The sequence below is a fragment of the Pseudoliparis swirei genome, chromosome 10, assembly GCF_029220125.1.
Source record: "Pseudoliparis swirei isolate HS2019 ecotype Mariana Trench chromosome 10, NWPU_hadal_v1, whole genome shotgun sequence".
Lineage (NCBI taxonomy): Eukaryota > Metazoa > Chordata > Actinopteri > Perciformes > Liparidae > Pseudoliparis > Pseudoliparis swirei.
In genome coordinates this window covers 8,810,199-8,828,877 of record NC_079397.1, presented here as the reverse complement: position 1 = coordinate 8,828,877, position 18,679 = coordinate 8,810,199, and the positions used below count along the sequence as shown (strand labels likewise).

General features: G+C 41.9%; 1 protein-coding gene across 1 annotated transcript in view; it reads right to left on the bottom strand.

Moving 5' to 3' along the window:
* tmem178bb (transmembrane protein 178Bb) overlaps positions 1-16,981 on the bottom strand; it is a 29,552-nt gene extending 12,571 nt beyond the window's left edge. Inside the window, exons 1-3 of the mRNA XM_056425333.1 lie at positions 16,921-16,981; positions 16,551-16,775; positions 15,999-16,465 (exon numbers count right to left, since the gene is read on the bottom strand). Of these exons, the coding sequence (XP_056281308.1) occupies positions 15,999-16,389 (391 nt within the window). The 5' untranslated portion in view covers positions 16,390-16,465; positions 16,551-16,775; positions 16,921-16,981. The remainder of the gene's footprint in view (positions 1-15,998; positions 16,466-16,550; positions 16,776-16,920) is intronic.
* Between the last annotated feature and the right edge of the window lie 1,698 nt (positions 16,982-18,679).

The following is an 18,679-nucleotide window of genomic DNA, read 5'->3' as shown; positions in this document are numbered from 1 at the left end:
GCCCGGTACAGAATCACAAATCGAATTGGCTGTAGTGTTTTCCAGGTTGGATGTGAAAGACTAAGAACAAGGCTTTCAAATGGGGTGTAGTGTAATTTTGGTTGAGGATTAATTAATAGGCTCGATTCAAAGATGGCTGTACTCCACCTCCTCGACCGGTGCCTCGAGGAATGTGAGTATTAATATGACTTGGAGGAGTCGATTCATTCAGGCAGACATATTCTTCATGGCTCAGCCAGGTTTCAGTTAGGCAACATAAATCAATGTGATTATCTGATATTAAATCATTCAGTAACACAGCTTTAGATGACAGAGATCGAATATTTAGGAGACCACATTTAATAGACCTATTTTGTTGCACTGCTGAAATAATTGTGTTAACTTGTATAAGGTTATTGTGTACGACTCCTCTTCTGCTTACTTTTGATTTATTTAATTGAAGTGGCCGTGGGACAGACACAGTCTCTACTCTAAAGTCAAGGGTGGGTAACTGCTCGAATGGAAGAGCAGAGAAGGGTGTTAAACTACAACTCTGCTCCCGGTTCCTGATCTGAACCCTGGGTTGTCATAGATTAAGTCCGTGATCAACTTGGTCATATTCGCAGAAATGAAACGTGGGATGAATGCCGCCTCCTCATCAGATCAGGTTTTCCCCAGAAAGTCTTCCAGTTGTCAGCCCACATTATTCGCTGGGCACCACCGACAGCCAGCGGTTGAAAGACGACATTCGCTATACAATTCGTCTGTCTGCAAATTTGGGAGAGGGCCAGAGAAAATTACGGTGTCCGACAACGTCTTGGCATAAGCACACACCGATTCCACATTAATTTTAGTGAGTTCCATTACCACCGGTATTACAATCTGACTGTATCTCCGCTTATCCTTAGCCAGCAGCTTCAAACAAGACTCCACATCGCCCGCTCTGGCCCCGGGAGGCACACGACTCTGGTCCGTGGCTTATTTTCACGTTCCTGACTATAGAGCTCCGATAACCAGGGTGTGTTCCAGCGGGTGTGTCGCTGAGCAGGAAAACTGGTTCAAACGTGAAGTGGTTGGTGCACAGCGGGCTTCTGTGTAGACTTACGACCCCGCGAACAGTTACCCAACCATCCGGCTGCACGGTTACCGCCGGGCACAGCTAACAGCTGACTGTAGCTCCGCCGACTACGGGAGAGGGCGGGCTAACTAGCATAGCTGTCTGAGCTTACAGGCGGGCCGTGCATCTAACCCACTTAGACCTGCCTCCAACCTAGCAAATAAACTACACTTGTTGCATGTATCGTTATCATTAAGGGAGGCAGGGGGATAACTATACATGAGACACACTGAGCAAGAGGGAGCGGGAGGGAGAGAAGAAGAAGTCATGCTCGCTGTTGAGCTGGCAACCAAAGCTTACCGGAAGAGTGAGATGATGCGTTCAGGAGCAGCTGGGAAAATCCAGCACATGCATACACAAAACACAACACCAATGACAAATCAAATCAAATTAAAAAATATTAAATATAGACAGTGTGCAAAAAGCAAAGTAGGGGGGGTTGTGCACTCGCCTAGGAGCTCGGCATTGCTCACATTGCAGCTGCTCCATCAACACTTCAAAAAATGTCACATAGGCATAAATAAATATGGCAGCTTCATTAATGTTGGTACCATTGTGTTTATACACATTTCGTCCGCTACATATATAGAGGTAGTGTAAAGCTTCGGGGTGCCCTCCTATGTCCGATATTAAATAATGTACTAATCTCCTACATGACAGAAATTAAATATTTACCCACAAAGTGAAAACAATGAAACACTTATTAAATTAAATCAGATTTTAAGCTTGTCAAAGTATGGTTTCAGTTCGCTTCTGTTTCGTTCTGGAAGGATGTGCTCACACGGAGAATTCTTAGCTGCTTGATGGATGACACACACACACACAACACACACACAACACACACACAGACACGCAAACCGTTAAGGCCACAAACAGCCAAGCTAATTTAACCTGGCTTACAAAGATATGCATGTTGTTACATTACATTACTCATTTATTAGTTGTATTACATATTATTTTACCTGCATACATGACATTTGGTCTGCTGTGAAGCTCCCGAGGAGCAACTGGGGGTTCAGTGTCTTGCTCAAGGACACCTCGACATGTAAACTAATGGGGAGAGCGGGGATCGAACCGGCTTAAGTTCTCAGGACAACCTCTCTCCCCATGAGCTCCAGCCACCCGACTCGGATACACAGAGTGGAGAGGGGGCTTTTCAAGATGGAAGTCTTGGCTGAGCTCAGTGAAATATTAGCACTGCTTTTTCGTTTCCATTACCATGCCGAGATAACCATCTCCAAAGATGGATATTGGCTTGACTCGCTGCTAGTGGGCTGCTTCCAGCGGTTAGTCCTGTAGAATTGGAAATGCAAATCTCTATCATGACAAGCCAGCGCATGTGTCACCTCATTCAAGAGTAACTTAAGACTTTCCTCTTTGATAGCGCTTATAGTTAGGGCTGAATCAGGTTGACCTGGTCCAGCCCCTAGATATGCTGCTATTTGTTTATAAGCTGGACCTGGCTGTGTCTGAGGCCTCCTGCTATGGCCCCCCCACCTCCTCTCTACCTCCATCTGCCTGATGGATCATGGAGGTCTGGATCGTGGTCCATGCCTACTACCAACTATTCATACAATCTGTCATATTCATTGAATGTGTTGTTACTCTGTAATGATTCCTTCTGGTCACATGACATCTATTATTCATCTGGTCACATGACATCTATTGTTCTGTCCATCCTGGAGAGGGATCCTCCTCTGTTGCTCTCCTGAAGGTTTCTTCCCTTTTTTATCCTGAAAGGTTTTTTTCTATTTATTGGGAGTTTTCCTGATCCAATGTGAGGTCAAAGGTCATATCGGGCTATACACAATAAACTGAATTGAATGTGTATGGACAAGGGGTCATGGTCAGGCGGTGTACCCCGTGTTAAATAGTAGATGGACTGTACTCGTATTGCGCCTTTCTGGTCTTACGACCATTCATTATTTGGGAGTTTTTCCTGATCCGATGTGAGGTTTTAGGACAGGGATGTCTATATGTACAGATTGTAAAGCATTCCGAGACAAATTTGTAATTTGTGAAATTGGACTATACAAATGAACTGAATTGAATTGAATTGAAATTCAACACTATATGTCATCATTTACCCATTCACACCATGCAAGGTGCAACTTGCCCATGGGACTATCTAACATTCACACACTTTCGGAACGCCTACGGGAGCAATTTGGGTTCAACGTGGGAGACTGTGGGTCAGTGGTTAGCAGGTGTGTCTGTCAATCAGAGGATTGGAGGCCCGCCCTAGTCGATGTGTCCCGAATTGCTCCCCGTAGCTGTATCTATGGTGTATGATTGTAAATCGCTTTGGATAAAAGTGTTAGCTAAATGTGATGCACATCTAAACATTGACATGGTCTTGTGGGGACGGGAAATCGATCCGTTACGCTACCACTGAGCCATAGTCGCCTCCATTGCACCATAAAAGGTACTGAGAACTTTCCTGGGGTCTCTTGCCTGAAATTGCCACCATTCTAGGTCGCGATGAAATCATTCACATTTAATGGAAGGGAGTGGTTCTAACATAATTTGTGGGCGGACTAATTGTGGTCTAGAAATCCCCAAATCAAAGATTTGCTTCAAAGGGCTTCAACATCTGTTCAACATATCACACCCTCTGTCCTTTAACAGACTAACTCTGTAACTCAGGGTCTCAAAGTCTGTTCCTTCATCAATTTGTGAAACTCCAGTCCAAGGTCGAAACCAACGAGCGCTTAATTCACACCACACAACTCACTTGTGCAAATATTTAAATGTCTATCGTATCCTATCCAACCCCCATACACCACAGTTTGAAACAAACCATGTCCAAACTCGCCAGTGCAAGCCACCGATGGCAAATCTCACATGTGAAATCCATATCAACACATTTCTCTGGCCAGTCTCCTGAATGTGTGTCACACCACGTCTACGAACTGTGAGACAGCTGGAGCTCTAAGCAGTACCTCCCTCACAGAGCTGACCCACATGCAGACTGCCTCTGGTTTATCACACACCCCACCCCACACGTTTATAACGGATCAGAAGGATGCTACCCGTACACAAGTACTGGTTCTAGTGGGTCCTCCACAGATCTCAAACTGGTTACGGTGTAATCCTTGAACATGTTTGGGGGGCTTTATCATATGCCAAAAGTTGTTAATTTTGACATGCATATCCAGACTGGTAAAATGTTTTAAATTCACAGTCTGCCTGAGGTCACAGCCTAAGGTCGCAGCTTGAGGTCACAGCCTGAGGTCACAGCCTGAGGTCACAGCCTGAGGTCACAGCCTGAGGTCACAGCTTGAGGTCACAGCCTGAGGTCACAGCCTGAGGTCACAGCCTGAGGTCGCAGCTTGAGGTCACAGCTTGAGGTCACAGCCTGAGGTCACAGCTTGAGGTCACAGCTTGAGGTCGCAGCTTGAGGTCACAGCTTGAGGTCACAGCCTGAGGTCGCAGCTTGAGGTCACAGCCTGAGGTCACAGCCTGAGGTCACAGCCTGAGGTCACAGCCTGAGGTCACAGCTTGAGGTCACAGCCTGAGGTCACAGCCTGAGTTCACAGCCTGAGGTCACAGCTTGAGGTCACAGCCTGAGGTCACAGCCTGAGGTCACAGCTTGAGGTCACAGCTTGAGGTCGCAGCCTGAGGTCACAGCTTGAGGTCACAGCTTGAGGTCACAGCCTGAGGTCACAGCCTGAGGTCGCAGCCTGAGGTCACAGCCTGAGGTCGCAGCTTGAGGTCACAGTCTGATGACAGACTGGAACTTAAGGACTTCAAAGCAGCTATATAAACTGAGTTTTTCGACTTTACGAGAGTTTTACGGTCTGTGAACCTCTAGTCCATGGGATATTGATTTTTTTCAATGTGTAATCGCTTTTGACCAAATTCAAAGTAAATTATCTTTTTACTTAAACTTCAAACCACTTTTCAGGCTTTTATTTTGTCGACGGATTCCTCGTTGGGCCGAGGATCATCGCCAGCCTCAGACCTTCTGCTGTTGGCTGCGGGCTGTAAACACTCATCCCGATCCCCTCTTGCCTCGCCTGAATATCATCCGTCAAATGGTCACAGCATGTTGCCATGACAACACAAAACAGGGGATGTAACCAGGGTGCTTAGTCATTCTTAGAAGGCAGATGATGATGATGCTCTCATCCAGCTCCTCCAGTGTTAATCTCTGGTTTGAAGTGACAATATTATGAGCTGCTCGAAGCAAAGATAACTAACATCCAGCCTGGATGCTCCACTTTCACAATAATGATCCTTTTATGGGACATAATTTGTGTATTGTCCCACGGTCTACAGCGATAAAAAGGCCTTTTCTTGTAAGGGAGGCAGCTGTGGCCACAGAGCTCCCTTCATCTGCTCCGGTCTTTGTGCAGAGCAGAAAAAGGCTCTGATTGATGCCGGCTCTTCCCACAGGTCCACAGCCACGTCTTGACTTCGTAAGCATTTGATTAAAGGGGCCAGAGAGGAAGACGAGGCTGGAGAGCTGCCACTGGAGACAGAGCGGACATTTAAAGAATAGAAATGTCCATTGACGTGAAATCATAACACGGTTTGTGTCTGTACTGCGACTGTGTTTCAGTGGTGAGCGGGGTCGTCCTTCAATCAGAGGATCGCTGGGTCGATCATTCATTGAATGTGTTTATGTAACTCTGTAACTCTGTTAATATGGTCACATGACTTCTGTTATTCAACTGGTCACATGGCATCTATTGTTCATCTGGTCACATGACATCTATTGTGCATCTGGTCATGTGACATATTGTTCATCTGGTCACATGACATATATTCTTCTGTCCATCCTGTTGAGGGATTCTCCTCTGTTGCTCTCCTGAAGGATTCTTCCGTCAAAGTGTTTTTCTCTGTTTTCTTGGGAGTTTTTCCTGAGTGAGGTCAAAGGTCAGGGATGTTGTATGTGTACAGATTGTAAAGCCCTCAGAGGCTAATTTGTCATTTGTGATATCGGGCTATATAAAATAAACTGAATTGGTTACTGCTGATGTGATCAGGGTGTGAATGGATGAATGATGACAAGTAGGGTTTAAAGTCTCAGCCACCGACTCACGCTCCGTAGTGAAGTTTACAACAAACTGATCTGGTCTTTAAACAGAGTGACAGTAACATGTGACAGAGAGCCTCAGCGGCACATCTTCTTCACACAAAAAAAAAAAAATGTGTTTTGTTTGTACTCAAAAGCCGTTTATTATTCCATAGATATGACATATGCTCAGGTATCATACAGCGAATCTGCAAAGCTGGAGGAACAATCATAGCTATCAGCATTTTATACCTGATCAACCTAATAACCTCATTATGATGCCACAGCTACAGGTTATTACATAACACATAACACTGCAACATTTGACAAGTGAAATAAAATGTTACATGAAGCGCAAAACACCTACAAATACTCTACCTGCAGGGTGCAGATAAATAAATACGCTCACGACGGGATGCTGCATCATTAACGAACAATGCACGTAGTTCACGTCAACGTCATTAACACAATGACAAGAACACATTAAAACCTGTCACATTCAGAACAAAACATGGCAAAACAATCATGCCAAACTGTGGCATTAAAACACAGCACAACCAAGAGCCATTCAAATATCATTCACATCAGAAGTCCTCCGTGAGGAAGGCGTTGCCACAGAGTCCATTGCTCCGCCTCCTTCAGCCATTGAGTGTAAAAGAACACAGCTAGAAAAAGGAAAACCACATCAAGCAAAAGACTAAAAATGTCATAACTTCTCTTACATATGTTTCAACTGAACTCTTCTTACTACTCCGGAGTTCTGCTAACTTACTCTCTGTTGGACAAAAGTCACACTGACCCACGGACCAATCACAGCGCACGTTAACGCTGTCGTACATAAAGGCCTTCTCGGTAGCCCTGGCACGTCAAAGAATACGCCCAGCAAGTCAAACTAAAGATCTGATTGGTTGAAGACGATAACGTCCCCTGTGTACTACCCAGAAGGCCTCTCTTCTTACATAGAGCCATAGAGGTGACATCTGATTGGATAAAAGCTCTCCTTAAAACAAGCTGCACTGGAATCAGAGCAACAATTCAATTCAATTCAGTTTATTTGTATAGCCCAATTTCACAAATTACAAATTTGTCTCGGAGTGCTTTACAATCTGTACACATAGACATCCCTGCCCCAAAACCTCACATCGGATCAGGGAAAAACTCCCAAATAACCCTTCAGGGGGGAAAAAAGGGAAGAAACCTTCAGGAGAGCAACAGAGGAGGATCCCTCTCCAGGATGGACAGATGCAATAGATGTAATGTGACCAGAAGGACAGATTTAGAGTTAAAATACATTCAATGAATATGACAGAGTGTATGAATAGTTCATAGTAGGCATATTCCAAGATGGAGACCTCCGCGATCCATCAGGCAGATGGAGGTAGAGAGGAGGAGTGGGCGGAGTCTCAACAGTGGGCGGAGGAAGACAGGAGCGTTGCAATGAGAAAACAAGCCAATAGGGAAAAAATAATTATAATATATGTTGTGTATTTGTGAGAAACAAATTAAATCATAAAATAGCTTGAACTTTGTGATTCTGTTTAGGCCAGCAGAGAAGTCTTAGCTACGGATCAGAACTGTATTTAATTCAATTCAATTCAATTCAGTTTATTTGTATAGCCCATTTTCACAAATTACAAATTTGTCTCAGAGTGCTTTACAATCTGTACACATAGACATCCCTGTCCCAAAACCTCACATATTTAGGGTACTCTGAGGCTTGTTTCTATGGTAATGGCATCATTGTGCATGCAGAAAAACACCGGCAGGGCACTGGAGACACCATCTTTCTGAAAAATTATGAGATGTTCAACTAAAATCAGAACTTTTATGACAGCCGCTTGTACCGCCAGGGCTCTGAAAAAAAGATGCTAGGTCCAGTGCGTTATCCCTAAAGGCCGGACGCTAACACTAACACACTATCCTCATTGGTAACAATTGAATAGAAGACTTAAATACTATGTCTGAGCCTAATATAAAGCCAATTCTATTTGTTATAGTGTACCGGGCACTACGTCCGTATTCTGAGTTTCTATCAAGTTTCGTCCTTAAAATTGATAAAGTTATTATTGTAGGAGATTGTAATACTCATGTGGATGTGGATAATGATTGATAAGGTTATTATTGTAGGAGATTGTAAGACTCATGTGGATGTGGATAATGATTGATAAGGTTATTATTGTAGGAGATTGTAAGACTCATGTGGATGTGGATAATGATTGATAAGGTTATTATTGTAGGAGATTGTAAGACTCATGTGGATGTGGATAATGATTGATAAGGTTATTATTGTAGGAGATTGTAATACTCATGTGGATGTGGATAATGATTGATACGGTTATTATTGTAGGAGATTGAAGAGATTCATTCCCGCAACCTAAAGCAAACATCCTGAAAGCTTAAAAGCATTTGGCGTTCCACCAATCAGGAAAAATCACACTTAGTTTGGCGAGTCTTAAAATATATAAGAAGGCAAGAGCGGCCTATTACTCATGAGTAATAGAGAAAGAACAACTGTAGCTCCGTGGATTACTGTTATAGTAGTAGTACTATAATAGTATAGTAGTAGTAGAAGAAGTAGTAATAGTAGTAGTATAGTAGAAGTAGTAGTAGTCATAGTATAGTAGTAATAGTAGTATAGTCGTAGAAGTAGTAGTAGTAGTAGCAGTAATAGTAGTAGTAGTATAGTAGTAGAAGTAGTTTTGGGGATTTTTTTCCTGATCCTATGTGAGGTCAAAGGTCAGGGATGTCTCTGTGTACAGAAGCCCTCTGAGGATAATTTGTAATTTGTGGATTTGGGCTATACAAACTAAACAGAGTTGAATTTCTCTTTTCTTGTCTTCTGGCAGCGTACGGGAGCGATGTGGGTTAAGTGTGGACACATGGACATGAGCTGTAGCGGAGCTAGGCAGCAAACCACTGATCCCTGGATTGAAGGACAAATCGGCTCTGATAATAATAATAATAAAATTAGTGTAAATTCTGTTCATTATCTGCAACTGTGCAGAAATACTGGCTTTAAAAAAGTAGCTGCATAACATTCAAATGTTGATTTTGAATTAATTTGAATGTCAATGTTGAACATAGATTTGAAGCTTCAGTACTATAATACAATTAATTAATACAGTACAGTCCTATAAAGAACCCAATCACAATTTATTTAAGTGCGCTTAACTTGACTTTATTGAAAATACATTTTCATCGCATTTGTGTTTAGCATCCTTGAACTAAACGTAGAAATGAGGTATTGAGGTATTGTGTTTGTGTCTGTGGTGTAAATGTGTGTAGGAGCGACTAAAAGGCTCAGACGGGGCACTAATGAGGAGAGCGGCCACATGCATCTGAATAATTTAACGAAGACGAGAGAACCCTGTGTCTGCACACATGCATGAGCTCACTCTCAGCTTTACATGAATACAACATGACTGCAGCGCGTTAGCATACAGAGGATATCTTGATGCACAAACACTCCCCGAGTACATTGGAAGAGATCTACAGTCCTTCTTCTGTCTTCAGAATTAAATATTCAATTATGTTTATTGCAACTGCGACATGTGTGCAGTAGCCATTTTTACGAAAATTCAAAAACAAACATGAATCAGGTTGCACTCTGGGTTTGTGGTTCACTCAGCCAAGAGAAGGCGTTGTCCATTCGGGATTTTGTTTTTATGAGAATATATTTCACTAAACAAAACATGCAAACAAGCATGGAAACAAAGGAACTCCTCTTATGCTATCTCTCCTGTGCTAAGACTACCCAGGTGCATGCTGGTCCTGTATCTGTCTACTCCTACATATAACCCCAGGTGCATATTCATTGAATGTATTTAAACTCTAAATCTGTCCTTCTGTACACATGACATCTATTGCACCTGTCCATCCTGGAGAGGGATCCTCCTCTGTTGCTCTCCTGAAGGTTTCTTCCCTTTTTTCTATGTGTACAGATTGTAAAGCACTCTGAGACAAATTTGTAATTTGTGAAATTGGGCTCTACAAATAAACTGAATTGAATTGAATATAACCCCAGGTGCATGCTGGTCCTGTACCTGTCTACTCCTACATACAGCGTGTAAAATAAGTATTGAACACGTCACCATTTTTCTCAGTAAATATATTTCCAAAGATGCTATTGACATGACATTTTCACCAGATGATGTTGGTAACAACCAAAGTAATCCATATATACAAAGAAACCAAACCAAATAAGTTCAGAAAGTAAGTTATGTGTAATAATGTGAAATGACACAGGGAAAAAGTATTAAATACATGAAGAAAGGGAGGGTGGGTAAAAGCAAAGAGCTGTCTCAAGACCTTCGCATGGTAATTGTTGCAAAACATTCTGATGGCATTGGGTACAGACGCATTTCTAAGCTTCTGAATGTTCCAGTGAGCACTGTTGGGGCCATAATACAGAAGTGGAAAGATCATCATTTCACCATAAATTTGACACGACCAGGTGCTCCTCGCAAGATTTCTGACAGAGGAGTGAAACGATTTATCAGAAGAGTTGTCCAAGAGCCAAGGACCACTTGAGGAGAGCTTCAGAAAGACCTGGAATTAGCAGGTACAATTGTTTCAAAGAAAACAGGAAGTAATGCACTCAACCGCCATGGCCTGTATGCACGCTCACCACGCAAGACTCCATTGCTGAAAAAAAGGCATGTTGAAGCTCGTCTAAAGTTTGCTGCACAACATTTGGAAAAGCCAGTGAAATACTGGGAAAATATAGTCTGGTCAGATGAGAGCAAAATTGAACTCTTTTGATGCCATAATACACACCATGCTTGGAGGAGAAATGGCACTGCACATCACCCTAAAAACACCATACCAACAGTGAAGTTTGGAGGTGGAAACATCATGGTGCGGGGCTGCTGTTCAGCATACGGTACTGGCAAACTCCACATAATTGAAGGAAGGATGAATGGAAAAATGTACCGAGACATTCTTGATACAAATCTGCTGCCATCTACCAGGATGATGAAGATGAAACGAGGGTGGACATTTCAGCAAGACAATGATCCCAAGCACACAGCCAAGGAAACTCTCAATTGGTTTCAGAAAAAGAAATTCAAGCTGCTAGAATGGCCCAGCCAATCACCTGACTTGAATCCAATTGAAAATCTTTGGAAAGAACTGAAGATCAAGATTCATAGAAGAGGCCCACGGAACCTTTAAGATTTGAAGACTGTTTGTGTGGAAGAATGGGCCAAAATCACACCTGAGCAATGCATGCGACTAGTTTCTCCATACAGGAGCGTCTTGAAGCTGTCATTGCCAACAAAGGCTTTTGTACAAAATATTAAATAAATATCAGTAAGCGTGTTCAATACTTTTTCTCTGTGTCATTTCACATTATTACACGTAATTTAATTTCTGAGCTTATTTGTTTTGGTTTCTTATGTGTATGGATTACTTGGGTTCTTACCAACATCTGGTGAACATTTCATGTCAATAGCACCTTTGGAAATATATTTACTGTGGAAAATGGTGACGTGTTCAATACTTATTTTACCCGCTGCACCCCAGGTGCACACAGTGTTATCCAATTAGCAAACAAATGAACAACCAAAAGACTAAATATATCTAGACAACAACAAATAATTAAACTAAACTAAAAACTATCAAAAGAAAAAGCTATTCTAATATAGCAAAAAATATAACCTACTTAAGAAAACAACTAGAATAATTAAACAGTACTACTTGTAACTAAATACAAATATCAAATAAATATCTCTTACAACATTCCCCTTTTGCAGAGTAATTAGTCAATATTTGGACAAACTTGGTGCATGTATGTGTGTATGTTGTGTTCTTAGCACCTGTACTGTCGTATTGTGTCTTAACCTGTACTGTGTGTTATTCTTGTGGCTAATGATGACATGATGTTTCCTGTCTTTTCACATAAATCATAACAGTACGCAAGATACCGGCAGCCAGTAGTTATGGAACAGCTGCACTGGGCCAATCAGACAGAAAGCATCTCGTCTGTACAGCATAGTGATTAAAATGGAGGAAAAGGTTTATTCTCTTCCCTTTGACAGCCCAGATCCCTTAAAAATGATCATTATGTTCCGTCTATAACACACAGAGCTAACTCAGGTCGCTGTGGCTCAGGAGATCGGTGGTTCGATGCCCTACTCGATGTCTCCTTGTAAGAGACACTCAACGTACAGTTTAGGAATGTGTATATGAATGTTTATAAACATATTTATATATATTTGTATATGAATGTGTATATAGATGTGTATATGAATGTGAATATGAATGTTTATATACATATTTATATATATGTGTATATGAATGTGTATATAGATGTGTATATGAATGTGTATATGGATGCTTATATAAATGTTTATATAGATGTGTATATGAATGTGTATATGGATGTTTATATTAATGTGTATAAGAATGTGTATATATATATGTGTATATAGATGTGTATATAAATGTGTATATGAATGTGTATATATATGTGTATATGGATGTTTATATACATGTTTATATAGATGTGTATATGAATGTGTATATGGATGTGTATATGAATGTGTATATGGATGTTTATATTAATCTGTATATGAATGTGTATTTGTGTATATGAATGTGTGTATAAATGTGTATATGAATGTGTGTATGAATGTATATTAATGTGTTTATGAATTTGTATTTGTGTATATGAATGTGTGTAGGAATGTGTATATGAATGTGAATGTGTATATGAATGTGTATATGAATTTGTATTTGTGTATATGAATGTGTGTATAAATGTGTATATAAATGTGTATATGTGTATATGTGTGTATGAATGTGTATATGAATGTGTACATGTGTATATGTGTGTATGAATGTGTATATGTGTATATTAATGATGAAGCATAGCACATGGTACTTGTATTGTGCTTTAACAGCATTCATTCATTCACACCCATTTATACACTGATGGGAGGAGCTACCATGCCAGGTACCACCTGTCCATCAGGACTAACCAATCACACGCCTCACACAGCCCACGGGACCATGTGGGGTCAGGTGTCTTGCTCCAGGACACATCTGTTGAAAGCTGGTCAGCGCTGAACTCATTGAGCCAAATTATTATGTCTCGTATTACTTACTTGTAATGGTTTTTATTACTTACTTGTAAGGGTTTTTATTACTTACTTTTAATAGTATGTATTACTTACTTTTAATGTGCTGTACTGTGGCTTCACATTGTGTGTATTTTGTGTTCTTCTTACCACATCTACTGTTGTATTGTGTCTTATATTTTACTGTTTACTATTGTTTTATGTTTGTTGTTGTTTTATGTTTGTTGTTGTTTTATGTGTGTTATTGTTTTATGTTTATTATGGTCTGTCAAGGAATTATAGATGCAAATTAGCCGTAGTTCGGTGCATCAAATGGTGTTTCAACTGTACACGGTCCCTTTTGAATAAAAATAATAATTAAAAAAATCAACGTGGCCTGAAGGAGCCGAGGAATCGAACCGCCGATTGAAGGACGACCTTCTGGTGATACCAACAGTTGCTTTTGGTCGACTGGCTGAACGCCACTGTGGCACGACCAATCACACCGTTGCACACGTCGAGCACATAGAAACATAAAGTTCCATCTTCATCGACTCATCGATGGGAAGTTATTGTCAGACGCATCGTGATGACAATCACGATGCGTCCCCCCCGTCCCCCCCGCTGCACTTCTCCACGCCGATGGAGCCGAGAGGTGGAATAGATCGGAATCCTCTATGGAGGCATTCATCTGATCACTGACTGTGGGCTGCAGATGGTCGGCCATCAAGGCCATTGAGGTGTCCTCAAAAGGGAGACACAGCTGCTGCACCACACACACAAACACACATACCCACACAGACAGACACACACACATAAGCACAGAAACACACATACATACACACACACACAGACACATACACACACATGAGCACACACACACACGTATACATATACTCACACATGCACATACACACACAGACACACACACAGACACATACACACAGACACACACACACACACATAGACACACACAGAGACACACACGCACACACACACACACTTTCCTCTTTCAGCATGGACTCAGACCAGCAGCCTCCATCAGAGACATCAGCCTCTCTGTCTATTCATTACACACCAGGCCTGTGTGGAAGTATTAGGAGCTAATTCAGTATCCTCACTTTCACCGTATGGCTTATACATATAACCCATTTTATTAGTTTTACATGTACAATCTCAAGTCCATTTTGCTCTACCTCTCTGGTTCTGTATCTTATTAACTTTGTAACTTAGTTTTGAAAGGCGCTATATAAATAATTATTACAAAATATATCATGCCAAACAAGTGTTTGTCCACAAGAGAGCAGTCGATTGAATAAACACGTCGATTTTACTCAGTATTCGTGTCAAAATGAAAAATGGAAATTCTAATGGGAGTAAGAGAAAGGAGTTAACGTATCTCGGGTCTGGTGCACGAGTGAGGGTACAACTAGGCGTCAGCAGTGATGCCAGCATTGTATTGGACTGTTGAGGGGACGAGGAAGCTGAGCAGGAAAGTCCTGAATGTACCATCTATTCGTTCCGACACTCACCATTTGGTTATAAAATAATGTTTTGTTTAATACTATTGCCTTCTTCTTAGCAGATCTCCTTAATTCTTAATATGTCTCACAAATCAGGCCTTACCAAAAAAAAAGTACAATGCTCTATCACACAACAGAAAGCATTAAGTCTTTTAAATCCAGATTTGAGTCCTAAGTGAGATTTTTATGTCGTTGTTTTTTAATTATGAAGCAGCTTTAAGTGATATTTTAAAACAGCGTGAGGCTCAATAGGTGGAGAAATACACACAGCCCATATTAACATATTGTGCCTTTTAAATTTGTATAGTTGTGATGTCACAACGAAACACATTTAATCGTAAATATTAGAAATGTGCCCCAGTTTATTTTCAGTTTCAAAACCAGCTGACAAGAAGGAATATTGCACCTTTGTCATAGGTTGTTCTAGCAATCACGTTACGTGGGGTAGCCTGGAATTTAAGGATTACCGGCAATGTATGTTCAGTCACGTAAAAATACAATAACATGTTGCCTCTTTTTAGTTGGCAGGAATTAAAATAAGTCATCCTCAACATTTGTTGTGTTATGGTTTTAGAATAATAATAAAATAAAATAAAAATAGATACCAAACATAGCAAGTATCTTTTCAGAATTATATTGTCATGTTATTCCCAAATGAATAGTGGATAACAGTGGATACATGTTATCTTATGTATCCCAATGTTAACAACGTCTCCCTCCACCCCCATTTTTAAGATGGTCACGCTGTGCACACATAAAATACAAATTTGTCTGTATGCATTATTCCAGCATATAAAAAACACTGTACACATAGTGTGCCAGAGTATGGAAATAAAGAAGGATTATGAAGTACCAACAATTTAGATGAATGCAGTCACCATTAAGCCTCCACAGACCTACGTGATGGAGGCCTCCATCACCACTTACTGAAATAACTGTGTGGAAGCTGCATGACCTCACATAAACAGCTGAGTGGCCTTCACCTTTTCCTGTGGTTTCTGACAAGCCCATGCATCCTGAAATGCATTTTTTATTTATCATCGTTTGAGGTTGCAGGGCAGCAGGCCAGCAGGCACATACGTCATAATTAACCCCCTCTTCTCACAGCAAGACCTTCATATCCACTCAGGCAGCCTTGAGAAAAAAACATTATGTTTTCCACATGAAGCAAGAAACATATCTGGATGCCCTTGTTATGCCCTTTGGTCAAATTAACAATCATCACAATGCAGCATTATATACATCTCACACACACACACACACACACACACACACACACATGTTGTTTTTAGCATCCTCACCTTTACGGATGAGGTCCTCGATGCCTTGGTCGAAGCCGAGCCGATGGCATTTCCTCCACAGCCCCATGTTGGTAGAGTTATACCGCCGGCTGCACTCATCCGCGGCGCTCATGGCGAACAACTGCCGCCGGCTGCGGGCCAGCAGCAGCTTCTCCTCCCGGCGCTGCGGGCCGCCGCCGCCGCTCCTGGCGGCCCGCAGCGGCAGGCTCTTGTTGGGGATGTAGATGAAGCCCGGGTCCTTGCGGCGGCTGGAGAAGCTTCGGCACCGCTCCCGGTACCTCCGGGCGTCCGTCTCGTACCAGTGGTCGGAGCACAGAGCCACCGCCAGCATGCCCAGGGCGCACAGAGAGAGAGAGAGCCCGGCGTAGAGCAGCAACTTCCCGGCAGCCATGCTCGCTTCCCCGTTAGAGCCGCATCAGCACCGCGGGCACACGAACAGCTCTCTGCGGCGCCAGCTCACATCACCTCTGGAGAGCAGCGTCGGGACCATAATTTATATATATAAATATGTAAATATATATAAATATAAAACATATGGATAGATGTAAATACCCTGGCAAAGAGAAACCTTTCCGGCTCACTGGTGGAATTAAAGGTTAAATCCCCGCATTCCGGTGGCGCGGGCCGTGCTGCTGTGTGCCCGGCGCCAGGCAGCTATGCGGCGGAGAGGAGGGACGCTGCGCTCACGTCTGCCTCGGATCCACAGCATCCATCCTCTGAGCGGGCCGACATCAACATGCAGGAAACACAGTACGGGTCTTCGTCTCGCGTACTGAGCTATATGTAATGCATAACACGCAGAAACAATAGACACAATCAGGGGGCAGCAACAGTACATACACAGTGACATTCAAGCGAAACATTAATAAAATATCTTACTAAACCGGGGACATTATTCAGATTAATATATATAAATATGTACCTGCAGTGTCCAAACAGAGCCGATGCAGACCGGTAGCAGAGGGTAGAGACGGGGAGAGGACTCAGCCAGTCAGCGTCCTCATTTGCATCATAGTCCATGGACCAATCAGCAGCAGCCTGTCCATGGACCAATCAACAGCAGCCTGTCCATGGACCAATCAGCAGCGGTCTGGCTGTAGGTTTTTTCGGCTGCATAATCAATGGCAAGTGACCAAAAAGGATTTGGGATGTTCCTTAAAAATCCTCCTTATTACAGCCTAAAACATGTTTAAGGGAGGATTACTCTACAAAGCATGCAACATTATTTGAATTTGAATATACACATATAATTGTATATATATATAGTGTTTATAAATAAATAAATCAATATATATATATGGACCTCTGAGGGACACCTTGAAGACCCAAAAACAGACATACTGTTGGTCCACAACAGTACGTCCATCCACAGGTCATCTATCCAGCCATCTGCCCTTTCCTTACCTCCGGGTTAGTTTGTCCGCAGCTCTTTTGGCCGCCTGCCTGGCGCCGGATGTGCTTTACAGCCGTGCCACAGGAAGGGAAGTGAAGGCCTTTCTGAGCATTATAAGAAGCACCAGACTCCCACGAGAGTGCAGACTGGCATGCTGGTAATGTACCTCCACCAGCGAGGCCTCCATCTCTGCCTCCCCCCCGGACACAGAACAACCGGAGAGGTCAATCAGACATGGTTGGAATCATTTAGTGTTAAAAAGTGTTCAATACGGTATTTTATAAAAAATGATCCAAAGTCTCTACATAAGTCCACAGTGATATGCAACATCACCGGAAACAAGAAACAATATATATTTGTACCTGTGTTGCCTTGCCGCTCTCTGCCTGGAGCACTCAGCTCCCCGGGTTTCTGCCGCTTACCCACTGACAGCACAGAGCGTGAGTAAAGCCAGTGGATGACGTCTGAATTTCTTCTTTCAAACCTCGTTAACCACTTAAATGTGCTTCTCCAGTTGCACTCCATCACGACTAAAGAGTGAAGTCAGGCAGATCAATGACATTCATCTTCACCCAGGTCTCACCACTTTGTCACCATATTACTGTAACAACTTCTATTGAACACGTCCGCTGTTTGCTCAATATCACAAATTGAAAATTTGCCTCAAAGGGCTTTACAATCTGTACACATACGACATCCCTGACCTTTGACCTTACATCAGATCAGGAAAATCTCCCAAGTAATACAGATATAACTAATTAAGTATATTCTTCTATTTGCAAGTTTCTTTTCCCCCCTCATTGAATGGCTTCATATATTTGTTATCAAAACGTTCAGTTAATTTGATGGTGACTGTTCTATTAGTTGAATTGAAAATTTCAAAAAAGACATATTTGATTTATAGTATAGACTAAAGTATATTCTACTATTTGCAAGTATCTCCCCCCCCCCCCCCATTATATATTGTGGCTTTATATCGGTATATTTTTATTGAAATGTCCAGTTAAATTTATTTTTTAAATTCTATATATTTACTATATTCAATTCAGTTTATTTTATACAGCCCAATATCTCAAATTACAAACTCCCATTAAAGGGCTTTACAATCTGTACACATAAGACATCCCTGACCTTTGACCTCATATCAGATCAGGAAAAACTCCAAAGAAATAGAAAATAACTTTCATGGGGAAAAAAGGGAAGAACCCTTCAGGAGAGCAACAGAGGAGGACCCCTCTCCAGGATGGACAGAAGCAAAAGATGTCATGTGCCCAGAAGGAAGTATTGC